The following is a 27,242-nucleotide window of genomic DNA, read 5'->3' as shown; positions in this document are numbered from 1 at the left end:
CCTGAGTTTAAAATATTTAATTAAGAACTAAGAGAGTAGGTCTTGGAATAAAATAAGTGCAGATTTGCACCAATAGGTACAGAGATCCCTGTTGAGCTGTTTTCTTTCAATGGATTTTTAGTGGCATCCCTTTGTTCCTGTCCAGGGAGCATCTCCAAATATTTGGCTCCATGTGAATCACAGCCACCTCCCTGCACCACTCGGAGGAATGCTATGGGCCATTACTCCTCTCTGAGCAGCCTCAGGCAATGGAGAGATGGATGTGCTGCCATCCTTCCCCGGGGCTCATTCAGGTTTCCTCACATGCTGCTTTCTCCTGAACCGAGGGCAGTACACAGTGCCCCAGGGAAGGCAGGGAGAGGCAGGAAAACGGGCTCAGCGGGTCACCGAAAATAGGTTAAGGACAGGTTACCTGCTTAGGTTTCCATATTTGAAAAGCCTCTGAGAAACAGCTAAAAAGCAGTACATCTAAGGAACAGGGGAGTTATGGTCTGGAAAGCCTAAGGAACAGCCTCGTTTCGCTAGTTGTGGGAGGAGGAGACGCATCACAGAGGAACAGTCCTTGAGAGATGGGAGTCCCTGCGTCTGTGAGTCACTGTTTTCCTCAAGGACACTGAGGGGCACTGAGGCTGCCCTCCATGGGGCACACATGCCCAGATATCCAGCACTGGGCGTCTGTGCTCAGGGCTGAGAAGAGAAATCCTCCTGCTTGAGATGGGACAGTCTCTTGACTGGCTTTCTCCAGGGGAGCTGGTGAGTCCCATTGGGCAGCCAGACGAGGTTGCCGTGTCCGGTAGAAAGTGTGGACTTTGTAGTCAGGGTTGAGTTTCTCACTCTGTGACATCCTTGGGTAAGTGTATCAGCCTCTGCAAGCCTCTGCCTCCTCATCCAGAAAATTAGAGTAATTAGACCCATCTTGAAGGGTGAGTGTGACAGTGGCATGGAAATACTTTATCTGAACATGTTCTTTCACTGCCTGAAAATGGGTAGTTTGCTCAGAAGTTACCTTCTTTCTTAATTTCCTCTGGAATACTAGTCCCTCTGCTTCCCTCCTCCGTTCATGTCAGGAACTAAAAATTGACTGTGTTCTTAATATAGTTTGTAGTTTCAGAGCAGTTCCTCTTATATTTTTCAGCATTTTATTTTTAGAAGGTATTGGTGGCAAAGGACTTTAACAAACACACATCTCTCTCCCACATACTCACCTATCCATTCGTGTCCTTGGTCATTTAATATTTCCTCTCAGTTCTGTGGAAAGTTCCATTTCCACTTCTATGGAAGGTTCCATTCGTGTCCTTGGTCATTTAATATTTCCTCTCAGTTCTGTGGAAGGTTCCAGTTCCAGATGCCAAGATGCTAAAAGGCACACGGTAAGACTCCTCTCATTTTCACAGCCTGTGAATTTTTACATAAAATATATGGCGGGGGGGGTGGCGGGGGGAGAGATAATTCCATGTGAGTTTATTTTTTGCTTCTCAAGAAAATACAATCCTGAATTCTGTAGCAAGGATTCCTGTCCTGTGTGGCCCTGAGTGAGCCTGGAGCGGGGAGGATGTTCTCTGAGTGTTGGCCTGGATGTAGGACAGGGTTTGGTTGGGGGCAGGGATGGGTGCCCTATCTGCCCCCCTGCTTGGGCGCTGCTGCTTGTGACTTTAGACAAGTTACTTTTCCTCTACCCTCCTGGATTTTCCTGGTCTGTAAACTATGGGTAATACAAGCTCAGCAGATTAAGGGAGCTAATAATGTCTGTGTGGGGACGCAGCACCCGGCAAGATAGGGGCAGGTGGTGATGCTCAGGCTGGTAATGACTTCTGCTGTGACTGGGGCTCAGACGTCAGCCAGTTCAGCATCTCGATCTGCAGGGGATATGAGTGTGACGAGGACGGTGTCCTTCTAGAGGCTTGTGGCCCAACAGCAGGAAAGACAAGTACCCTCTTCGTGTTAAGGCAAGACAAAAACGGGATAAATGCTAAAGTGCTGATTTCCAGAGGTGGGAGAGTTGGTGCCAAAAGGGCCACCGTTTATTGAGAACCTCCACAGTTAGCTCATTGAGATACTATCAGCACCTCTAGGATCCCCCCGTCTGTTACAACCCCCGTTCTGTACACAAGGTAATGATCTCCGAGAAGTGACACAGCCTCCTCCAGGGTCACACACTGCAAAGGCGTGGCCCTCCCAGCACTTGAACTCAAAGTCAGACTCCAAGCCCCATCATGCCATGTTGCCCCCCCCCCGCCCCCCATTGCTCAGGTCCCACCTGGGTCCCAGCCTCTCACTCTCAGAGGACTAACCTCCCTTCTGTGGCCCTGAGGAACCTGGCCCTTCAGTGGTGAACTCTCCAGTCTTCCAGGCCCTTCCCCCATCCTGTATGGCTGTTTTCCCACCTAGTGTCTTGGATGTTGAATGAGTAAGTGGACTTCCAGGCAGGGGCAATAGGAAAACCCTTCCAAAATTTGGTGCCATTTGAGATGAAAACAACTGGCAAACGCATCGAGAGCAAAGAGGAGGGTACAGCTCTTTGTACATCCCCATGTGGCCGGCCGTCCTGCTGGCCTTCTGTTGTAAGCTCTAGGAACAGAGAGGCTTGGATGTTTTCATCTTTTGATCCCTAGTGGTGCCACCCCCTGCTCTGGCACATGCCTCAGGAAGGGTTTGTTAAGGAGATGTGAACTCAAAGCCAGTCGTGTCCCAGGGCAGATGCCCGCTATACAGAGTAGCGTGGGGAAGGCTGCCACCCTGGACCAAGTGGTGGGGATGTGATGGGATGATTATTCTTTCCAGAGAAGGGATTCAAGCCATAGTCCTGGGCCAGGGCCATGTACCCTCTCCCTGCCATTGGTGGAATCAGAGTGGGGAGGGGTCCCACCCAGAGGCCAGGCTACAGCTGTTCTAGGGTTGGAGTTGGGGAACAATCATCCAGCAGTATGGAAGGAGAATGTACTGTGTGTAGGGATTGTGTTAGGTGCTGCTGGGCATACAGAAACAGCCCATGTCCTTGGACTTGTCCCCTCAGAAGGCTGTGTGGCCTAAAGTGGTTAAAAATCCGGGCTCTGCCCTTAGACTCCCTGGAATCCTTCATGGCCACTTCCTCACTATGTGATCTTGGACTCTCTTCTTTTTCATTCTGTGCCTCAGTTTTCTCATGTAAAATTGAGACTATGAACTGTCACTTCCTCAGAGAGTTTTGGTGAGTATTAAATTAAATGACATGTGCAAAGCACTTTAGCCCAGTGCTTAGCACATAGTAAGTGCTTAATAAATTTTAGTTGTTAACTGCTACGGCTCTTAGTACCACTACACTTTGATGGGGGGAAATAAAGTATAGGAATATTATAAGAACGAATGCAGTCACCCAGGAGGTGGTGCGTGCTCCATTTTCAGTACCTCTTGGAGTATGTTAGAAAACATTAGAATGTACTTGAACATAAGCTCCCCAGAGGTTAATGACGTGCACCTGTTCTTATTCAGTGTAGTATTCCTAGGGCACAAAAGCTTACCTTGGCAGGTGGTGGCACCCAGTAAATAAAATACTTGCTGGGTGAATGCTTCCAAAGCCAAGCTCTTTCCTGCCTCAGGGCCTTTGCTTGTGCTCCTCCTATTGCCTGGCATGCTTTTCCCTAAACTCTTCCCTTAGTAAGTTTGTTCTCATTCTTTAGGGAACTACTTCAGAAAGGGCTCACCTGACTGCTGGGAGTCCCCCCACCCCCATCGTCATAATCTAAATTATGTCAATGCGTATATTTATCTCTCAGACTCCCTGTCTTTTTCCTTATACCATTTTTCATAATTCACAATTACTCAAGTATTTGTAGTTATGTATCCGATCTCCACCTCTTTCACTGGGTCGGAGACTCCAAGAGGGGTAGGAACCACTGTTACCCACAGATCCTCAGACTCGGTGGTGCCTGGCCAACAGCGGGCACTGAGGAAATTCTGGTGGAATGAATGTACTGGAAGGGTTTAGAGGAAGACCCATGAGCTGAAGTATTTGGGACAGGGAGTGAGTAACTTGTTCCCGCTCATCTGTAAAACTGAGATGAAGACAGTAGACGTACCTGCTTACCCTATGTGCTCAGATACTGGTGGGCATCAGTGAGATCGTTTTGGGCAGGTGTGCTGGAGCTTGAAAAGCACGTGTTCCTTTGCTCAGTCATTTACTCCTCAAGCCTTGATCGAGCCTCTGCCCTGTGCTCAGACGTGGGAAGGCCTCTGTCTGTGTCCCTCGCCACTGGTGAATAATGCGCTTGCCACAGCGGGGAGTGTTTTTGTCCCCCTCACATCTCGGGGGCCTAGTACCTCTTAGGAACTCGGTGTGTGTTTGGGGAATGACCAAACAAATGAAAGAACTCATAAGGTAGCTATAAAAGGATGAGTGAAATTCGTAAGGGGTGCAGGCATTGAGGATGAGAGAAGGAGGTCATGCAGGTGGTAGGCAGTTGAACGTGGGCTGCTTATCTGTATTTAACTTTTGTCCTGTTCAGCCAGTGTATCCCAGGGAGGAAGGTATTTGTACTACTCTTGGGTGACCAGCATTAGGCCAGATTCTGGTCACCTGATCATTTTGATTTCCTACCTTGCTGATGATGCCCCCTCTAGGTAGTTAGTAGGGGACCTGTATCTCCCTAAAGTGTCGCTGACCTCCCTTCCCCATCCTCTGTACAGCTTTTCCCTACTGGCATCTCCTTGAACTGGCCCCTCCCCTTAGGGAGGCCCCCAAGGCATTCTGCTGAGATTTCTGCCTTTTCCGCTGCAGCAAATCATTAACATCACACTTCTGTCCCCTCCTGGGTTCCATGGCCAATAGGTCAGGGCTCTCCCAAAGAAAGCTGGCTAATTATATCCCTAGTCTGAACAAAACCCCACAAGAGGAGCAAAGCAGTGGCATATGAATAGAGGTGGGGTGGGAGCAGGCACCCCCTGGCTTTTAGCGTTAGGGGGACGTGGCTTTTGAGGATGTGTTTCCCCTCAGTCCCTCTCTATCCCCGATTCAAGTGGAACTAACAGCCGCCCTCGTTTGCTCGCACACTTGGTGTGTTAGACGGTGGCGCTGTGCTAGATCCAAAGATCTCGCTGCCAGTGGAGTGATAAGGAGACTGCAGAACAAAGGGAAACGGGCCAGGAGGCTGGATGCTGGATAGAGATCAGGCTGCCCGAGTTAGAGGAGGCTTGTCGCCAAGTGGCAGAGAGTTGGTGGCTGAATTCTCACCATATCGCCTCAGTATGCTCACGGTTCTCCATGGGGGTCTTTCCTTCTTTTCCTTCTGTCCTCTTTTACTCTCCATCCTCACTCCCTTCTAGGACGTGTTTATATTCTTTACTTTCCTTAGACCCAAAAAACCAGGCATTCTAACCAGATAACCAGAGTCCAAAGGCCCGAGCATTTTAAAGTAGTTAGTTGTCATTTTTCCCTGAATCCTGCAGTGTATTGGCATTTTGGCTCTAGGGTCAGAGGCTCCCTAACCTGGGATGGACTAATTTGGAGTCTCATCCACAGACCGACGCAGAGAAGCACTCGCAGGTGGAGAGGAATTCCCTGTGGTCTGGCGATGATGTCAAGAAATCCGACGGTGGGTCAGACAGCGGCATAAAGATGGAGCCGGGGTCGAAGTGGAGGCGGAATCCCTCGGACGTGTCTGACGAGTCCGACAAAAGCACATCGGGCAAGAAGAACCCCGTCATCTCCCAGACAGGCTCGTGGCGGCGAGGCATGACAGCTCAGGTGGGCATCACCATGCCAAGGACGAAGCCTGCTGCCCCGGTGGGCACGCTCAAGACCCCAGGAACCGGTGAGTAAGAGGCACATGCTGTCTCACATCCACACCTGTCATTGCAAACAAAAACTGCAATTACTTTAGCAAGGACTTGATGTTTCCAAGTCCCCATGAACACTCAAGTATTTTTTTCTGAGGGTATAGACTCTGCTAATAACCAGCTTTCAGAAAGGTTCCCATCCCTACCTTTTTTCCAAGTGGAAATACTTACGCATGAGAGCCTTTAAACTCTGGAGATGGCTCCTCTGCTGAGGTGTGTTGAATTGATGTGGCCATGTGCTGGTAGGAACTAACACACCCGGTGCAGGCTATTTAAGGGCATGTTTTCACGAGCTGTTGGTATGTTGAGTTGATGTTTTCCTTGATGTAGGGATGTGTGTAAACAGGGGCAGTGTTTTTGCAGGAAGGCAGGGGTGTCTCTTGAAAGTCAGGGACAGCTTTTTGCTGAACAGAGGGAAAACATCAGTAAGAGGTAGGATCTCATCCCCAGACACATCAGTAATTGGCTGGCTTTGCTTTATTCTGGGTAAATTTAGACTGCTTTGCAAATGAGGGAAATCACTGGGGTCTCCTAAAAGGCTCCCAGTGACAGTAGTAGACTAGATTATCTTTATAAAATGCTCTTTCCTCTGTTTCCCAAGGGTACTACGTTCCCCAAGGAGAAAGTGAACGAGTTCTTTGGAGGAGGGGAGAATTTTAAACAGATTGAGCTGGATGAGCTGGCTTCCTGGTTTGTAGGCTAACCTTGCTGATTTCTCTCTTAGGAAAAACTGACGATGCAAAGGTGTCTGAGAAAGGAAGGCTCTCCCCCAAAGCTTCCCAGGTGAAGCGCTCCCCATCAGACGCAGGTCGCAGCAGTGGTGACGAATCCAAAAAGCCCCTCCCCAGCAGCTCCAGGACGTCTACTGCCAATGCCAACAGCTTTGGGTTCAAGAAGCAGAGTGGCTCGGCCGCTGGTCTGGCCATGATCACAGCCAGCGGGGCCACTGTCACCAGCAGGTCAGCTACCCTGGGCAAAATCCCCAAATCGTCTGCCCTTGTCGGTCGGTCTACTGGTCGGAAGACGAGCATGGATGGGGCTCAGAATCAGGATGATGGGTATCTGTCTCTCAGCTCCCGGACAAACTTGCAGTACCGGAGTTTGCCACGGCCCAGTAAGTCCACCAGTCGGAATGGGGCTGGAAACAGGTCTAGTACGAGCAGCATAGATTCCAACATCAGCAGCAAATCAGCAGGCCTGCCGGTGCCCAAGCTGAGGGAGCCTTCCAAAACGGCCCTCGGCAGCTCTCTGCCAGGGCTGGTCAACCAGACGGATAAGGAGAAAGGCATCTCGTCGGACAATGAGAGCGTAGCTTCCTGTAACTCAGTGAAGGTGAACCCAGCAGCCCAGCCTGTGTCCAGTGCGGCTCAGGCCACTCTCCAGCCAGGGGCCAAGTACCCTGATGTGGCCTCTCCCACGCTCCGCAGGTAAGTGGGTAAAGGGCACTGAGCAGAACGGGAATACATGGACCGGTGTCCTGGATTAATTTCCTGTTTCTTGGTTTTAAAAAACCGCTGTTTTCCTTCACTTCCATCCTAGGATAAAGCTGTTTGGTCAGATGCTGCCAGCAGTTTTGCAGTCAACTATTTTCCCATATTGGGATGAAAATCATAAGCCTCTGGAATCAATCATCCTGGGTTCAGTTTTGGGTCTACCTTAGTCACCATGTAACCTTTCTTAACAGTTCTGCCTCAGTTTCCTCATCTGTAAAATGGGGATGCTGATACCTACCTGAGAGTTCTTGTGACGATTAATCTGGCCCATAGTAAGTACTTAACCAAAGTTAGCTACCATACGAGATGAGATCTGAGATCTGGATGGGTAGCTCCGCGGAAGCTGACAGGTTTTTTTTTCTCATCTTGTTAATTCTGTGGCTGAGACTCCTCATCATTATGCTAGACAGTGATCTTAGCTAGATCCTTTTCTCACATAGTCCAATGTTCCCCGCATACTTTTTTATAACTTCATGCATAATTCCAAACTAGTCTCTGAAATTTTGGCTTCCTTAAGAGAAAAATCTCTTAAAGCGGAAGTGTTTCTGAAAAAGAAAAATTGATTTCCTATTACCTTTTACCACACTGGATGGAAGTTTTTGCATGAAAATATTATTATTCACTGTTCTTCAAAGAGTTTAAAACAGTTTATTCTAAATTTACACAACTTTCGCCTGTTCACATTATCTCACAATACTCACCCGACCATCGTCAAACTACAGAAGCGTAGGACAGAGTTCATCCTGTCTTCCCAGGAAATTTCTTGTCATAGGAAAGAGTGAGTCCCAAGGATTGAACACGAAGCAGTTGAAAAAATAAAAATTATGTGCGCATGTACATATTTGGGGATGAATAGGAATGTTTGAAGACTTCAGAAGAAGCATTCCACAGGAAAGGTATAATGAAGCAGTTCACTGTTCTTTGTCTAGACTTGATTATTAGAATTTTAGTAATGATTATTTTTCAAGGGAAGGTCCTATTGGGCTGCTCTTTGTTGTTTTCACAGATTGCCTTGTAAATGAAAATTTTCTTGCCGCAAGTATTAAGTGTAATGTTTGCTCTTTGGTATTAATAGATTTCCTTCAGTAACTACAAAAGCACTTTACCAGACCCTTAGGCTAGTTAGTGTAACAGAATACTTGAAAATGCATGCAGCTTCTTAGGCTCCACGTTGATCACCTTTCAGCTAGATCCTGGTAACTGCATTTTTCCTAAATCATTAAGGTATTCTCAGTGCTCTTGTCATGCATTAGAATAGAGAAGATAAGTCTTAGGTGAAGTGGGAGCGCTCTCTTCCTAGGAGCTGAAGGACTGACAGACAAAAGATGGGCTTTTTCTGTGTAGTTACACATAGCAGGAATAGGAGCAATGAGTAAAAGTGAAGAAGATGGATCGATTTTGGTTTTCTAACAATTGGAAGTGCTTGGCACCTGGAGTGAGTTACCCCTCGAAGTAGTGAGATCCCCATTACTGGAAGTGTGTAAGCATTCTAAAGCCAGGATTCTACAATAGTGTATTTCATTCTCTAATTGTCACCAGGCAAAAGCATTTCTCATCTGTCGCCAGATACTGTACCAAGGATTGATGATGCGGTCATTTGTTTTTATAGTAATTGAGACTTGTAAGGATTGTTTGCAGAGGACAAAGTTCAAAGTCACACTACTAAGTAGCTTACAAAAGGCAAACTGCCTATTGTAAGATGCGGTGATTCCATCACTTTGCAGAGACACCTATTCCACACGAGTGTTAGTGAATGGAATTAATTTCTTTACCAGATAAAGCATGTATCACCCCTGATGTTAAGACAATTCTGCCATTCCACCTGGTATCCCTCTACCAATGGAAGGGGGAGACATTTGTGCCATTCTCTGTATTCTGTCGGCTCATTTAGGGCTATAAGTGGGGGGTGGAAGGCAGGGGTGACATGGAATGGCATTTCTGTGTATCTGTCACAGAGACATGGTTGACACCGGGTGTCTGGTCTAACGTCTTGTGAACCCAGCAAAGTTTCTGTTTACATCGTTGGATAGTCCTACCGGTAGCACTCTGGCCCTCAAAGACACAGCTTTCAGGTCGGGCTTTCACTAGAAGATACATGTGTGAAGATACTTTTCCCCAGGCCCCACCCAGATCTAGACTCAGGTTCTTGATTCTACATGTTGTGCTTAGAGATCAAAGCGTCCAAAGCCCTGGAGTTGAACTGTCATAAACTGAGTGCCTGTTTTGTGCCTGGAGTCATAGATGCAAAGATGATAAAGACAGCTGCTTTCCCTCTAGATGTTTCCTGGGCCAGGGCCATTTCTAATTACTCCGTGGAAAGAAAGCGAAGCATGGATAGTTCTGTAGAAAATTATCCCCCATTGCCTTTTCGGCTCAAATAGAGTTAAGGTCTCAGCGGCAGCCTAGCACCGGAAGCTGGAGCCTTGTGGTACACCAGCGTCCAGGCCCACTGTCTGGTGGCCGGTCCCAGTGGAGCACCTGTAGTCATTTCAGTAGGAATGACCGTGCATTCCCCCCAGGGACTTGCACCGCTCCTATACCTGTGCCTCACCTTACTTCAACGGCTCAGAGCCCCTTGGCTCTGGGTGTTCAACCGGCACAACCCTTTGTCTCTTCACAGACTCTTTGGTGGGAAGCCTACCAAGCACGTACCCATCGCCACAGCTGAAAACATGAAAAACTCAGTGGTCATCTCCAATCCTCATGCCACCTTGAGCCAGCAAGGTAACTTAGAGTCCCCCTCAGGCAGCGGTGTCCTGAGCAGCGGGAGCAGCAGTCCTCTCTACAGTAAGAATGTGGACATGAACCAGTCTCCTCTAGCCTCCAGCCCCAGCTCAGCCCACTCGGGCCCCTCCAACAGCCTCACCTGGGGCACCAACGCCAGCAGCTCCTCGGCAGTTAGCAAGGACGGCCTGGGCTTCCAGTCTGTCAGCAGCCTCCACACCAGCTGTGAATCCATTGACGTCTCCCTCAGCAGTGGAGGGGGGCTGAGTCACAATTCTTCCACGGGCTTCCTCGCCTCCTCTAAGGACGACTCCCTGACTCCCTTTGTCAGAACCAACAGTGTGAAGACCACACTGTCGGAAAGGTTGGTGCTGTGCATTTGGCTGCCTGTATCTCTCAGACAGACCCCTTCCAAGAGGCAAAGGATTATGTTAGGAATCCAAAATGTTAATTCACCTTTGCCTGGAAGATTTCGCTCTAGTCACTGCTGTGCTTCCATGGGGAAGCCAGTTTGGGATGGAATTAAGCTCAGCTCTGCTGCCTGTTATCTTTTTCATCGGGGTTATTCTCAGTGCTTGGAGCTGCTGGATGTATCTTGGGGGCAGATTTAATGCTTCCATTTGAAATAGCATCCCGCCTTTGAAATCCTTCCATTTTATTGTTTGCTCATCAATTGCTTCTTTCCTCTCCCCTTGTAATGGTGCAGGCAGAGTAGGTGGCCGGCTGCAGCCATGGGGTGTGTGGTAGGATGTCCTTTAGGCAGCTGGGTCGATTTAGTGGTCATTGCGGCAAACACCCTCCTACCGAAGGGCTGCTGGCCAGTGATAGGAAATCAAAAAACCAGAAGCTTCCTCAGAGCTCTGGATTTCAGTGCAGTAGTGATGTGTCCAGAAAACAAGCAAGCCAGGATCAGCATTGGGGATGAGGAAAATGTCCTAATCGTTATATATAACAACCCCTCCCCTTTCTTCCAATCTAATGTGCCTTCTCTTGTTTTCTACCTGCCTGGACTTCTAGCCCTCTCTCTTCCCCTGCCGCTAGCCCTAAGTTCTGCAGAAGTACTTTGCCCAGGAAACAGGACAGGTAATGACATGTAGGCCGGGGACCCCACCGAGCCTCTAGGTTCTTCTGCCCATCTGTGTCAAACCAGATGTTTTGTGTGAGGCTGTTGGCCTGAGGCTTCTGCTTTTGTTTGTGGCTCTGGTGTAATCTGTGACCCCTCCGCCCAGACATGCCAGTGAGGGCCTGTTCCGCTGTCCGCTGAAGCCCCGGGAGAGATGCGGCTGGGCTGGCCTCTCCCTTCCCAGCTTGGAAAGAAACCTCAAACCTGCCACTTGAAGTGGGGCGGGCAGAAGCTCTCACTTGCATCTCAGCCTTCCTGTGGCATGCTCCTGCTCCCCCCGTGTCCTCCCCTCCTCCCTGTGCTCCCCCTCTAAGCCCAGAAGTGATCTGCCACCCACCGTGCAGCTTGGCCCTCACCTCTGTCTTCCCCTCCCCACGCAGCTGGCTCTTCTCCCTTTGAAAAGTCCTTTGCTGCAGTTTGGCTCCTTATGTTTTGCAGCCTGCTGTGTTCTGTGTGCCCATTTCCTGTAACGATAATGAAAAAGAGTATGTGGAGTGTGGAGACTTTAAAAATGAAGAGGCTTGTTTGCCCCCCCAGCTGCCCTGTGGGTGGGCCTCAGATGGATACTGACCTTAAATTTGGGGGGGAGCTATGGCTTGGCCAAACATAGCACGCAGATGTTGTTTCATGCTAGGGAAAAAAAAAAAAAAATTTAACAAAAACCTTCTTCACCCCATCAACAGCAAAAACTTTGTTTTTGTGAGACTCACAGACCAAGCCTTTAAACCCTTGTTCTTTGGAAATCCAAATGCCTTGACTTTATCAGCCAGCAAGTTGTAACATGCCCCACCGTCGGCCCAGGGCTCAGCGCCTAGCTACATCCAATAAGGGCTGCAGAAACTGAGAGAGACCTGGAATTCGTGTATGAATTCCAAATATGCAGACTGCAGGCCTCTTGAAACCCTCCAACAAGTCCCTTCTCCCACTTGAAGTCATCGCCAGTGGCACTGGGGGTGGGCCCAAGTCAGTGGCGCAGAGAAGCTGGCATCTCCCTCTCCGAGAAGCGGTGGTGGCGATGGTGCAGAGATGGGCGACTGGGCGGCGGAAGGCACAGGCTCTGCTTCAAGGTGGGGCAGCCCCTGAGTTTTGCTTGGCACCTGTGGAAAAGGAGGCACACTTGGGGTTGAGTGGCTCAGGCCTCCTGGTGATTTGGGGTAAAGCATGCACTGGAGTCAGCGTAGGCCGCGGATTGGGTGTCTTTGGTGTCCCGTGGATGAGGTGCATGCCCCGCTGGATAAGGGAGCACTGCTGGTGGAGTGAGTCTCTTTCTCCAGGTCTCTTGAGCCCCTTCGTAGCCTTTCCCTTCTCACCTTGCCTGCTTTTTCTGTGCTTCTCTGAAGTTCTCATTTTTGTTTTAACTTTCCTACAGTGACCCGCACCTTGATAGGAACACTTTGCCTAAGAAAGGACTCAGGTATCTGTGTTTCCTCCTTGCATCCCTGCCATCTGGTGTGGCTTTGGGGCTTGGCTGGTGAGGGTTCGGGATGGGCTGCGGTCTCTGCTTTGGCCACCGCTGTAGGACCTCGGACGACCACTCCCCTTGCACCCTTTCATTCTCATCCTCCCATTTGTTGCCTTACTTGCTTGGGCAGAGGCTGTGCTTTTTCGGGCTTCATGTGGTAAAAACCATGTCATGAACCACGGCCCTGGGCAAGCCCGGAGTGCAGTCACTGCTACTTCTGGGGCCAGTGCGTTTAATCATTGAGCACTTCACCATGACCATTCTGTTCACGGGCTGTCCTCCAAGAGAAAGGACATGACTTGTAGCATGTTGATTTGTTAGCCAGGACAAGAGCAAAGGAGGAAGGAAATATTAATCCAAAATCTGAAAATATTTAACTTTTCGGCCCACGGAAAATTGCTAAGGACAGATACTTGGCACGTGTCTAAACAATCGAAAATCTGGTCAGTTTTCAATGCCCAACAAGACGTGGATGAGATCAGTTTTGGGTGACAAGAAAGAAAAGACCATGAGAATGCAATTGTCCTTTCGTCCACTGTAAGTCGTCGCGTGGGCTCATTTTTGGTGCTAGTCCTGGGAAAACAAGATGCTAGAAGTCCCCATCGCTCACACCATCTACTTCCCTTTGCCAATCAGAGGAACTGCAGTTCTAACACCCGCCCCGTGGTCTTAATGTCTGATGGTTGCAGCTGCCATTTCTCCTGCTCTCTAAACACCTCCTTCTTTGCAGCATCAGCTTCACCCTGCACTAAGCATTACGTGCTTTTGCAAAAAAAAAAAAAAAGTGGGAACTTGGAATGAAATGTTTCAGCGCTGTCATGTATGTCTGTAGTTAATAACCTGTAGCTCTTAAGGCGGAGAGCATTTTGAACAGTAACGTGAGGTAGGTATCAATGCTTCCTTTCAATAGGAGATCCAAGTAAAGCCAATTCTAAGTATCTAAGAATAAAAGTATTCAAAAATCCCCCAACAGACATCCTGTGGGAGGAAGTTCAGCAGTGTGGCCTTAGAGGGGGGAGCTGGCAGGGCCTTTTGTGCCTAACAGCGTTCATCCTGCTTATGAGGCCTGCTTGTTCATAACCATGCTGGATGCTTAAATGACAGCCACTTTTAATACGAGTGGGACACTGATGGCCCACTGTTGCCCCAGGAGGAAGCTAACCTCTCTAAATATTACCATTTCAGAATGCTGTATTTGTGGGGCAGATCTAGCCTATGAAAATTATGCAGCTCTGGCTTTTTAAAAGTGGCTTTTAGAAACATTCAAAATAGGGACATGTGACAGGCTTTCTTCAGGCAATGGATGTGACCTGGAAAGGTATATCCATCAACTAGAGTAAAAACGTTAAGGAAGACACATTTTTATGTTCCCCCTCACTCTGACTCTTCTGTTTTAGCTCACTCTCTCCATACACACGCCTCCAGAACCAACACACCAACAACTTCGTTTTTGTTAAACCAAAAGAATTCTACTGTTTATGTAATCAGTAGTTACCCCGTCATAGTTTGTTCATAAGTCTAAGGGTTCTCTGGCCACTTGGGCGCTTTAGAAATTCGAGATGCCGCCTCTGGGCATAATGAGAAGAGTGTGGATTTTGAAATCAGACAAAATGAATAGAAATGTTGTCACATGGCTCATGGTAGGTCCTCACCAAGGCTGGAGCGAGATAACGTCTGTGAAGTCACCTAGCTCCTTGAAGACAGTCAATAAATCATTACCAAATACGTTTCAGAATAAATGAGGAGGTGGACCGCATGACTTCTGAAGACACTCCCCTGTGTGAGACCCAATGATTTGGGGTTCCTTTTATGAAGACTTGTTTATGCTAGGTTGCAGCAACCACTGTAAGCATCGGTGTCTTCACACCTTCCCTTTTCGTGGTTTCTGATATGCTGTCAAGGTGGGGGCTTTGACATGACACTGTCATGAATCAACATGTTACAGATACGCCCAGTGACAGCGCTTTTGAGCATTGTCCAATCTTGCTCCCTTTATGTAGTCCCTCCAAACTGAAAGGAATTGCAGTTTTCCCCAAAGGCGGCCAAGTAGCAAAAAAAAAAAAAAAAAAAAAAAAAAAGTTTTGAGAAACTTCGTAAGTTTCAGGTGTGTAGTGATCTGATTTTTTTTTTTTAAACATCATCTTTGAATATATGTTCATCGTCAGCTCCACGGACTTCATTTTCATAAGCGTTGTTCATAGTTCATCGCAGCTTGTCTGTCTGTCCAGGTATACTCCCACCTCCCAGCTTCGCACACAAGATGACGCAAAAGAATGGTTACGGTCCCATTCTGCAGGAGGCCTGCAGGACACCGCTGCCAATTCCCCCTTTTCCTCTGGCTCCAGTGTAACTTCTCCCTCCGGAACGAGATTCAACTTTTCCCAGCTTGGTGAGTAGCCACTTGTCATTAGTTGTGTTAACCAGCTCCACAGGGCAGAGGTTAGCTTGTATGTTGAAAGAGACATGTGATCTCATCACTCTCAGTATCTGATCAGCCCTCAGCAATCACACCAAAGTTTGATTATAGGAAATTGACAGCAAAAGAACTAAGAGAAAATAGAAGTTTTTGGTATTCTAATCAGTAATTTGCTTTCCGTGGTTTCTATAGGGAGGGTTATAGCAAAGCGCAAACCATCCCATTCTTGGGAAGAATGTATTCTATTTCTAAGACCTCTGAGGAAGTTGGTTTTACAGCATATCCCATGTTTGGTCATCCTCATTGCTTTATTAAGCTAGAAATAAAAGTCAAGTTTTGATTGACACGCATTGGAAATTCCTGTAGCTGAAATAATGCTTTGACCGGCACAGTGGAGACAGGGAAAGAATTTGTAACATGGTCCCTGCCGATATGCCCATGGATTATTTTTATTATTATTATTATTAAATTTTACCTTTATTGAAGTATAATTGATGTATGAAATTGTAAGATCAGTGGATTCTTTTTTAGGGAGACAAACACACCCAGCCAGACTCATAAATCGGGTAAAGGAGAACAATCCAAAGCTTTATAGGAAACCGTGTACAAACTGAATATGATCCGAGAGCAAGTACTGTGTACAGTTAGAAAAAGGAAAGATCAGTCCTGGCTAGAATTACAGGAGAAGGTTACACGAAGATGGCAGGATAGGAACTTAGTCTCAGAAGACTGATAGAGGGGAAAGAAATCTTTTCCAGTCTCATCTCGTTCTTCAGAGAGGCAGCCTTTTCTGAATATTGTGAATAATAAACTCAGAGTCTTTAAGGACAGGTGTGGCTTGTAATCAAGTGTGACTCAACTTTTCATTTTCAGCGAACTAAAGGGATACTTCTGAAATAGTATACCTATTAAAATGGCCGGGATTTTAATAAGAAAGCTGGTTTCGCTGAGGTCAGTGTACCCCCTTTGCACTGAAGCTCCGTAGGCGCCATTATTCAGCGTTCCCCATCTGAAACGATGAGACCTATCTTCATATTGTGCTTTCCCGGCCATAACTCTTTGAGGCAAGAGTTTCTTGTCATGCACAAATGCTTCCCATCTGATCAAAAGCCCGGTTGGACTATTTTGGGCTTTTGGCTTTAGAGAGAATTGTTCCAGATGAGCCCAGGGAGTAATTAGCTCATGCCTGGAAGGTGACACTAACTTGTCTGAACGTGCCAAGTTGGAAAGCTGAGGCCCAGAGCCTTGCTTTGGAACTGACCCACCTTTCCTCCCTTATTTTTAGCTCTCAGTGTGTAACTCAAATGCTGATGTGACTAGAAAATAGACAAGGGAGAGAAGTTGGCAGGGACGGATATGGCTGATAATAAGCAGTCTCCTCTTCGTCCCCATCCAGGATTTGAACAGAGACATGAATTTCCAACCTGCTGATTCCATTCCTTTTGTTTCAGCGAGTCCTACCACTGTCACCCAGATGAGCTTGTCCAACCCGACCATGCTGAGGACCCACAGCCTCTCCAACGCCGACGGGCAGTATGACCCGTACACTGACAGCCGCTTCCGGAATAGCTCCATGTCCCTGGACGAGAAGAGCAGAACTATGAGCCGCTCAGGCTCGTTCCGAGATGGGTTTGAAGAAGGTAAGCCAGGGGACTCACCGTCTCCCAAGTTAGCCAGTGTGGTTCACGCTCCTCTATGCCAAGTTCACTTCATTGACCTGACAGCTCCCCTGTAAGCGCTTCCAACTCTCCACCTTACTCTGGGCGTCGGGCTGGGGACTCCGAATAGTAGGGGCTGACTCTTAATTAACCTCACAGGTCTTTAGGGAAGAGGCTGCTGGAAAACACTGGTTAACCTTGTTGCTGACCAAATTCCGCTCTAGGCTTCTCTCTCCTGGACGTGGGCCACAGCTCTTGGCAAGCGTGTCCATCTTGAGGTTCAGCCGCCAGCTCACCATGTTGGCAGAGCGAGTTCCTGGAGAGTTCATTTCACTGCGCTGACGCACCTATGGCTTTGGGGAGCTGTGGGCAGCCGTGCGCCTCTGCTCCGCTCCGCAGTTTTCTGCTTCTTCAAGCATCAGTTTAAGTGTACTGCATACAGTGATGCTCTTCCCCTCTTTGCTTGCTAATTGTGAATATTTGGGATTGGATATTTATGTTTCGTGCATATTAATAAGAATTTGGGGAGAAAAGTGCAGTGCGCAACTTTGCCAGCCTCCTTCCTAACTCGATTTATTTCTCTTTCCTTTTATTCCTTCAGTCAAAGTGTGAGTGAGGGGAGCAAGCAGTCAAAATGTGGTGGAGGGACCTCACCCACTCCCCCAAAAGTTTCCCACAGGCAGGTCCGATGGGACATTGGAGGCAGGACTCATTGGCTACTGAATGGTTATGAATATGTAGTAAGACGACCAGGGTTTGAAGTCTAGCTTTGCTACTTGTTAGGTACGTGGTCTTGCGTCATTACTTCACCTCTCTGTGCCTCTTTTTTTTCCACCGATAAAATGGGAGTAAATAATAATACCCAATCACGGAATTATGAGACTTTAAATGAGGCAATATATATAAATGTTACCCCACAAATGTTATTACATGTCATAGCTTGCAGACTCAGATTCAGCATTAGTGTCCTGGCAGCTGGAAGTCCCCGGCCAGAGGATGGGGACTCTTGGAGCCCAAGCTGAGGACTGTTATCAATAGTTGTGCCTTTTTTTTTTTTTTTCTTGCCAGAGACAGCACAGAATGTGGGAGGGGAGAAGACAGGGGAGTCATAGGTGCTTGCCTCTGCTCCCAGTTCCTCTGAGAGAGAGGAACTAGGCCCAGCATCCTCCTGTTAGGAAAGAACAAACAAACCTGTGACTGTTTCAGAAATCCCTAAACAGATCAAGAGGGAAAGAAAGGCAGGATATGGGCTTCTGCTTTGCACAGTGTATGAGTACGTTTTACAAAAATTTTACAGAGTTTAGTTACAGAGCACTTGCCCCCCTGGTTAATCTCTTTAGTGACTTAATTCTCTCCACCCTGATTTATGTATCATTTGTGTCCAGTGACATTCAGTGAGCAAATGCATGCCTGTAAATCCATATATGGGAACCTGCTGGGACAGGATTACGGGGGGGTGGGGCCTGAGCGACTGAGAGTGTTTCACTGGATTTAAGAGCTGGAAATTAGTGCTAGAACCACTCAGAGCAGTTATACTGGAGGATATGTTGACCCTGAGGCGAAAGAGTTAGGCAGTTTGTCTTGAACTTTTTTTGTCGTCAGTGTGCTCGCCAGGCATGGCCATGGAGCATTTCCCAGCCCTCCTGGTGACGACTCACATATGGAGTGTGTCCTGTGCCATATTCATCTTCTCTGTCATGCGTGTACCTGAGTGAACCATGCGCAGTACTGAAACTTGTCCAAACAAGCACACTTCGCCTCATAAAGGTCCAGGACCATTACAGTATCCCCATCAGATAACTTTTATGTGTTCCATCTGGAACCAAGCTGTCAGGCAGCACAACTGTGGACTATCTGGGATGTCAAAGTGACATTGATAAAACGTGCTTGCCCACAAGCAGTGTCTAGACTTTTGTAAACCTAGTGATTCATGGTGACGTGGAACTGAAAGCGCAGAGGTAACAATCAAATTTGGGGGGAAGGGGTAGGGACTCCTGTCGATACACTACAAACACATAACATTTTCGTCTTTGGGGAAATTTGGCACCAGATTGATTTTATTTCTTCCAAGGCGGTTACCTTACAAAGATAAAAATAGGGCATGTGCAATTAGGTGTTTTTAATTTCATTGGGTAGAGACTGATTTTCCCTTCCAAACTTACAAACAGTGTTGCAGAAACAGTTGGAAAAAATTCACATCTCATGTTTGGACCAAATAGAGCCCCCTTTTAAGAGTCAGCAAGGAATATCACATGCCAGAAAAGCAGGAAGCAGGATAGAAATTTAGGAAGAATTAGCACAAATACTTGTGTGAGGTTTCTGTGGGATTTAATTAGCACTTTCCATTTTGAAGGAAGCGGGACTCATAAATATGTAGATTAGATACAGACATGACCCACATGCGGCCTTTCAAAGTTATTTCCGATAAATTAATTTCCTTCAGATGCATGATGCAGTCTTACGGTCAACTTTAAAAGCGAACATTTCGGGAGATGCTTGAGGCAGTTTTTAACTGGATGTCTTTGGAGGGGGAATAAAAAACCCCGTGACTTGCCCAATCATCCCCAAGAGCTTGCGCAGTCTAAGTCAGTTCACCTGGAAGCCACAGGAGCAGGGCAGTTTTTAATAAAGAGTGCTGACATTGCAGCTCACTGGTGTTTCTCGCCTGCGTTACAGTTGCAATTCAAATCCTGGCACCTTCTCTGGTAGCAGTGAGACTTTGGGGAAGGGACCTGACCCTGCTCAGTTCCTATTTACTAAAATGTGGAAAATAATTGTACCTGCTTCAAATGTTGAAGTGAAGACGAGGTGAGATAAATCCTGGAAAGCAGAATGACTTTGGAAAGGGCTTACAGGGAAGACTCAGTCAATCGTGGCTATTGTTATAACTGTTGTGTTTTATTTTATCCTTCTCCCCGAGGGCCGTTACATTCCCATCTTTGTTTCTGGCAAATTTGAAGCCAAAGAAGTGACTTGAGGACTTGATGCAGCCAAGACTAGATTCTAAACTCTTGATTCTCAACCCTCTGTTTTTCTACTCAATGCTACCTTGACATTTGGCTCTCCCTTGGTCACAGCTGGCCTTTCCTACCTGTCTGAGGTGAACTGTGAGCCTTCATCCGTGTTCCTGTTTTCAGTTATATTTCCTTTGCTGGTGGAGAGGGCCATCCGTTCGCCCTCAGGACTGCCTTGCATTCTCACCGGCTCCTGCGGCAGTCCCCCGAGGGGAGTGAGAACTAGAGTCTGACGTGGAGGTTCGCGTTCTGTCTCTGCTCCTGGCTACCTGTGTGTGCTTGGCCACATCTCTTAGCCTCTCTGGGCCTTCATTTACTCTTTTGTTAATTGGGGGTAGAAACTCCTGCCCAGTCTGCAAATATTAACCTACAGATTCTCTGTGATGCTGAGGAGCACTTCAAGCAGTAGCGTAAATCAGAAAGTGTTTTGACTCGTATGAAGCTGAATAGATACCAGTGAGATGCCCACGTGTGATGTCCGAGTACTGCTGGCTGCAATATGCCCAGTTGTCTCATCCTGTCCACTGACTTCAGCCCTACCTACAAAGCATCTTTCTTCTTACACATTGGTCCTGGCTTGTGCCTATCTGTAGATTGAATGAGGGGCTTAGGAAACCATTCTAAAAAGATACCAGAGAGCTTTACAAAAAGAAAAATAAAAAATAAAATAAACCACTCAGAAACCAGTAAACCAAGTCAGGGCAAAGCAGCCTCTAGACAGCAGACCCTGTCTCGGAATATTGTGTGACCTTACGCAGGTCATTGAACCTCTCGGGGTTTCAGGTTCCTCTATGGCAGAGATGGCCCAGAAGTTCTCTGTGGTTCCTTGTAACTTTAAAATGTTGATGGTATATGTATAGGGAGAAAAACGCGTGGCCTGTTTTTGCTGTTTGGCTTTGTAACTCTCGTATGCATTTTGTTGTCCAAAAGCATCCAAGCCACGTAACCCAGGCCCTGACTTGGCTCAGTTCACTTGAAGGAGGGCCAACTGCAATGGTTCAGGCAAGCCACATTCAATCTGGGGTTGACTCTGGAAGTCGAGGAATCTTTCTTTGGACCACAGCCTTGCTGTTGCTATTTACCAAGTGAGAGGAGTTAATTACAGAGAAAAATAAGTACTTCCACGCAAACTCTGCCAGATGTGCTCTTCTCCGCCTGTGGCCCCAGCTTACACTGAGATACTGCTGAAGGCAGTGTCAGTAAGTCTGCGAGGTAGAGAGATAGAAGAGAAAGTAACTTCCATTTCTAGCATCCATAGGTCATGCAGCAATCCTGTGCAGGCTTCTGGACCCGGCGTCTGGCACAGAAATGTGACCTAAAGGTGTGATTAAAGGGTGGTTATATGTTATCCACATAAATTCCCCCAACTCGGCCTCCAGTATAATATCCTGACTACTATCTGTGTCATAGGGCTAAAGTAAGGAACATTAAGTCATTAGGTTGGGACAGGATAGGCCTCTGTTCAATGTGTGGACACATTCCCACTGAATGCCATTATTGGCCGTTAACGCCTGAAACAGAGTTTTTATGGAGCATGAGTCCAATGAGTCGTGAATGGAGGAAGAATGAAGGCAAAGACCTAGAGCGCTGGGCGTTGCTAAGGAAGGTGGATGTGAGTGAAGGTGCAGGGGCAGCCTCAGAGAGTCGCAGGCACCTGCTAAGAAAGAAGAGGGAGGGCAAGCAAAGAGCCACATGGGTTCAGAGGGAGACAGCCCATCCAGGTGGCAGTCAGGGACAGAAAGAAAGGCTCCGCGGAGAAGGGGTTGTTTGAGCTGACCCTGGAGGTTTGGGCAGACAGGATGAGATGCACCCTAAACAAAGGGAACTGCGTGGGCAGAAACTCTGAGAAGCAAAGTCTCCCCAAGGCATGCCTGAGAGCAAAGTACAGGATTCAGAGGCTGATAAGAACAGTAAAGGGGGATGGGAGTTTGGTCGGGGCAGGGGGCACCTGAGTGGTAGGCTGAGCTGTTCCTAAGGTGTCTTGTGGGCAGGTAGCTTCTGCCGACTACTGATCCAAGTTCATTCCTTGGGTGGTACACGTGGAAGGTTACTCCTGAGCCTCCCACTCTCAGGCCACAGGGGACAACACGGTGAGGGAGTAGAGGCATTCCATCCGGTCGGGATAGCTGTGCCCAATTTGAAGATCTGCGATGTCTCCACAGGCATCTTTCTGTCAAACGAGTTGTCGAGAGATTACCAAGCAAATGTCATTAAAGAATCTGGTTCCCACAAAGAGAAGTTGGTCAGAATACCTTGTCCTAGAAAAGATGGTGCTTCAGAATTTCATGAAAACAAATAATAAAATGTCTCCCCTTGGCTGAGGACAGGAGAATCATTGCTAAGAGGGCACAAGGATGGTTCTAAGTCAAAAAGTACCAATCAGAAACAGGAAAGACACCGCTTGCTTGTCACTTTGTAGGTATGATGGAAATTGAATGAAGAATCTGTATTTCAGTGGATATGTTTTCTAAACAAATGTTCGTAAACAAATGTTCGTTCATCTAGAATGAATTTACTATGGCCAACAGCCTCCTGTGTTCAAAATAATCTGCTCATCTTTTTGCATATACAAGTGACAGGTGCTAACAGGGTATAAAATATCTATGCAACACAATTTCAACCCTCAAGGAATACATTTAAAAAGAACAGAATAAAATATGCTGGAATGGTAACAGGTTGCCTCTGGGTGTTAGAATTATGAGTCATATAAGTTATGGCTGTGAATATTTTTAACACTTCTCTGTCCTGGAAAATTTTCACTCAATAATCATGTATTATTAGAAAAACGTGGCAATAAAAATGTGATTGGACTCCCTTAAAAAATCGTTCCTTATTTGATGCTGACCTATGGCCAAACCAGGAAAAGTTGGGTCAAAGTGAGAGTAAGTTGCTCTGAGTTTGGTAGTGCCCTCCAATGCTGAGTTTCTCCTCTCCTCTCCCCCTTTGTAGCGCCATAAGAGCCACCAGCTGTGCAACTCACTTTTTTGTTTTGTTTTGTTTTTAAATAGTTCACGGATCCTCGCTCTCCTTGGTTTCCAGCACATCGTCAATTTATTCTACAGTGAGTATAAATCAGTGCTGTGTAACTATGATCATGAGTTGGGGTTCCTTTATCAAATGTGTCAAGAATAAAATACAGGCATTTTTTCCTAGAGTGAGTATTTCCATTATAAAGGGATCAATTAGGGAACACGATTTGAAATTCACGAACAGCTATTGATGATAATGTACCAACCAATAAATCGGGAGCAGGCTGCTTTGTTAAAGAGACACTGTGCTGTAGGTGATGAGTAGTCAGCACGTGTGAGAAGCCTGGACCGCCTGCTGCTATATTCTGAAAAGAAAGGCCTTGAACAACTTACTAATCTTCTGTCTGCTTCAATGTCTCTATTTGTAAAGTAGAAAGAATAGCCATCACTATCTTGTGGGGTTCTAATGAGGATGCAATGTTATGAAAGTTACGTTTTACTACAATATAAATTCCTCGAGCATAAGGACTTTTTTCTATTTTTATTCCTAGTGCCTGATAAGTGTTCAAAAAAATAGGTTTGCATAAAATAAGAAAATGCATGTGAAGTAATGAATACAGTGCACATAAGCACGGAGTAAGCACTCACAAATGTTCGCTATCGTCAATGAGAGTTTTACTGAAGAAAAGCCAAATGTAATCAGATATGGTATTGGATTTTTTTCAGGGGTCCTTATTAGCATTTTATGGCTATGTGCATAACTATTTGGGAATGCCTATAGGAAAAGATATATTTTGTTAATTGACAATTGGAAATTCTATAGCTCTTAATTCCATGGAGGACAAATGTTTTAATAATTCAGTTTTTGGTAATGCCAGGTTTCTGAGCTATATAGCAGGAGAAACTATATACAGTCCCTTGTAAGTAAAAGGCCATCCCAGAATCAAATTACAGAGAGCAGGGCCTGATTCTTCTTTCTTAGACCTATAGCAGGGACTTCAGTGCTTGTTGACGTGGTCTGATATGACGGACCTAGAAACACTCTCTTCTGCTCCAACCCACCTCACCCCTCCATCTCCAAAGTACCTCTTTCCTCAGCCAGTCACCTTGTCTGAAATTTTACCACAGCGTCCTGGCTTTCATTTTAAAGGCTTTATGTATAGTAACCTTGGGGGGAAGGGGTTGTTTAAGCCATTACCTCCTAAGAAAGCGTAGATGTGGCCTTCTGTCCGCTAGTGCATATACTAAGTCTTTTTCTACAATGAAACGCTGTGATATGTGTACCAGAGATGATACTTTCAAACCTAGATTCACTTCTTCAACAGTGTTTACTGGCATTAATTATAGGCCCGGCTCTGGACTAAGCCACTAGGATATGGTTTAAGTGTAGAGAGAAGCCTGCTGCTGAAAGAGGAAGTTGGAGGCATCAGAGGACACTGAGGGACATAGGACTTGGGACTCTAGATTCACAGGGTTGGTGCAGGGCAGCCGTAGCAGACATTTCAATGCCCTAGCCCCCTGGTTTCTCAGTGGAGTTCCCAGGATTTCCTGTCAGCGCAGAGGGATGGGCCCTTCTCAGAAGACTGAAAACTGAGGGCAAGAGCATAAGCTTCACCACCCGTGCGAATTCACATGTAGGAAACTACAATTTCTAGCCACACCCCCTCATGCCAACCACTGGACGTGCCTGCCGTCAGAAGCCACGCTGCCAGTAGTACTTGTTCTGGGTGTGTAGACATGAAGTTGATGTTCTCGTGAAATTAGAAATTGTCCTTTCTGAGTTGATCTAAATTCACAAATTACCAAAGACCTATTCATAGTTTTTAATTCATCTGCACAGCAGAAGACCAGAGGTCTAATCTTAGTTTTTTCTCACTGTTTCACTTTGGACAAATCACCTAAGCATTCTGGGTGTCTCCCAGTTTTGCTCTTGGTGTCGGAGCTAGGTGAGGTGGTCAGTCTCTGAGGTCCCCACAACCTTTGACAGTCCACCAGTCATGGAGCCAAAGGTTCCCATTTCCTGTCCTTGGCATTTGCCCTCTCTGAGAAGATAGGTTACTTTTACAGACAACAAAAAATTGTTGCATGTTTTTATGTTAGACTGGTCTTCTAATTCCAAGGAAAACTGCAAATCTGGCTAGACTCTGCTACCAGCAAGTACTCTGTGTGGTCCCTCATCTGTTATTAGGCACTTGGTGAAGGTGCAATTCTGAAACTAATGCTCAGGCGCCTTTGTAAATGTTAAGGTGAACAAGCTCTTATTTGTTGTCTACAAAGAGATCTTTGGAGCCTCTGAAGTTGTCACCAACCCAGACCAAAGACTGTTTAATAGCCGAGTGTTTTATAGGCTCTTATTAGATGAGAATAGGTATTTTCCCCTGAAATCTCTATAATCCTTGGATATTCAAGAATGCCCATTCTGGCTGAAATGTGCCTGTAATTTTAATTACAAAGGCAACATGATGCTAAACAACTGTTGTGGAGAAGTCATGGCCAAGCCATGGAGTAGAGAAAATCTAAGAGGCCACATCTGGCATCAGACTTGCTTCCTTGGTCGGTTAGGGAGCAGCAGTTGAGTTCCCAGGGGAACTACTACATGGAGGGAGGCCTATAGCTTCTTCACTTAAGAGTTCCCAGATGTACAGAAGAGCAGCAGCAGCAGCTGGGGGCAAGGTGCAAAACGTGATTTCTGCAGGTCGCTGTTGAGAACGGGCCCAACACATAGACAGGTGGGCAAAGTGACAGATGGTGGCGGAGACATGGGAAGGAGTGTTAGGCCTGTTGATAGAAGTGTTTAGAAGTGGGGCTGGTCCTGTGTGGATGGTTCAGCCTGCTAATCGGTCTCCACACCCTACCAAAATGCTAGATAACACTGACATTCTCACCATTAACTTTTCACCTTTGGATCACACTCAGAAGATGGGGCCTTATTTCTGGAAAGCCTCCATGAGAATAGCTGTACTAAAAGAGCAGGAGAATGTTCTGGTTAAGATCATAGGCGCTGCAGCCAGACTACCTTGGATCCGATCCCAGCTCCACTTACCAGCTGTAACCATGGGTAAATTACTTAACCTCTCTGTGCCTCATTTCCCACATCTGAAAAACAGGAAGTGACAGTATTAGTACCTACTCAAAGGGTTGTTACAAGAATTAAATGAATAATGAATATAAAGTGCTTGGAACAATTGCTGGCAAGTGGCACTGCTCAATAAATGCTATTTATGATTAACCAGAATGTAAGTAACATGAGGTGAGGGACTTGGCCACGTTCACAGCTGTAATCCAGGTTCTTAAACAGTGCCTGGCACATATAAGAAATCAATACATATTTGATAGGCGGTGGCAGTGGTGGGGATGGATGGATGGACAAAGAGGGATGGATGAATATTATCTGGGAGGAAAGAATGGACCCTGAGGACATCTCCAAACTGTCTCCTGAAAATGTTTCTTAGATGAGGAAATTGCCAAGCTGTGAGACTTAGGCAAGATACCTAACCTCTCTGAGCCTCAGAAGGAATACAAACAAACATAATCTATGGAGTTACTGCAAGGATTAAATAATTCCGCCTAGGTGTACCTTAAAATTAGTTGTTATTATTAGGAGCCAACAGGGAGGGAGGGGGCTCTGGGGCAGGATCAGGAGTGAGGCTAGTGAGAAGCAGAGAGAGAATCAGACAGGAACCTGCCCCAGTTGACTGGTGTGGGGTCTTCGGCGTTTAAAGAATCTTGTCCCTTTGTCCCTTTGCATTCTGAGTAGAGAAGTAGACACCAGAGTCAGATGCTGATTTTTAAAAATAATGGGTTTTATCACTAGTAAAATTAGATTAGGACACACATGGAGGAACCAAGGACAAAATAGGGTCCTTCCTAATTTTCACTCATCTGCCCTACTTCCAAGTCACTGCTCCACCCTGGGGAAGTGTGAGTGGTGGGGTGGAGAGTAGGGCAAGAATACTTCCAACATTTCCAGGAAGGGTTAGGGAGCTCTTCTTTTACGGTCCCCCTTGGGAACCTGAGGAGAGGGAAAGAAAGGTCCCCCTTGCAGCAGGTTCCCCCAACCCATGTGGGTTGCCCCTATGGGAGGAGACAGGTAATCATATTGTCTCCCACTGGTAGATAGCTGTGTCACCATGGACACGGGGCCCGGCATGAAAGGTTCTGCCACTAAGAGGGTCCACAGGGTTCATCCTTCCTCCCCAGGGTCACAGGTAACCGGGGCAGCAGGAAGGTGAAGATCACATTTACCCTCATAATCAGCGATGTTACCGGGCTGACTGTTAGGGGCTCCCAGCACACCTCACCTTGGGAAGCTTCCTGCTCTACTGCTCTTGCGATAGGGCCCTAGAGAGATGAGAGGGAGGATAAAATGGGGGCAGAATTAACCTGTGAGCAGTTCTCCCTGCCCCCAGGTAGGGTTGCCAGATAAACCACAGAACACCCAGTTAAATCTGAAATTCAGAAGAACAATAATTTTTTTAGAATAAGTATGTCCCCAATATTCCATGGGACATACTTTAACTAAAAAAAATAAAAAATAAAAAATAATAATAATCTAATTTTACTGGGTCTCCT

General features: G+C 46.7%; 1 protein-coding gene across 14 annotated transcripts in view; it reads left to right on the top strand.

Moving 5' to 3' along the window:
• The window catches only part of NAV2 (neuron navigator 2), a 702,045-nt gene that overhangs the window by 630,889 nt on the left and 43,914 nt on the right, over positions 1-27,242 (top strand). For 9 of the 14 annotated variants that reach the window (XR_004424298.1, XR_004424299.1, XM_033118993.1 and 6 more), the window contains 8 exons: positions 5,495-5,786; positions 6,536-7,238; positions 9,925-10,392; positions 11,046-11,111; positions 12,521-12,565; positions 14,842-15,002; positions 16,481-16,669; positions 22,710-22,762. Coding sequence is in view for 12 of the 14 variants with exons in the window: in XM_033118993.1 (XP_032974884.1) it covers positions 5,495-5,786; positions 6,536-7,238; positions 9,925-10,392; positions 11,046-11,111; positions 12,521-12,565; positions 14,842-15,002; positions 16,481-16,669; positions 22,710-22,762 (1,977 nt within the window). In the remaining 2 variants the exon portion in view is untranslated. The remainder of the gene's footprint in view (positions 1-5,494; positions 5,787-6,535; positions 7,239-9,924; positions 10,393-11,045; positions 11,112-12,520; positions 12,566-14,841; positions 15,003-16,480; positions 16,670-22,709; positions 22,763-27,242) is intronic. The other 5 variants (XM_033118995.1, XM_033118997.1, XM_033119001.1 and 2 more) reach the window with 3 other exon arrangements.

Source organism: Rhinolophus ferrumequinum, chromosome 11 (genome assembly GCF_004115265.2).
Source record: "Rhinolophus ferrumequinum isolate MPI-CBG mRhiFer1 chromosome 11, mRhiFer1_v1.p, whole genome shotgun sequence".
NCBI classification, from domain to species: domain Eukaryota; kingdom Metazoa; phylum Chordata; class Mammalia; order Chiroptera; family Rhinolophidae; genus Rhinolophus; species Rhinolophus ferrumequinum.
This window is presented reverse-complemented; position numbering and strand designations above follow the sequence as displayed.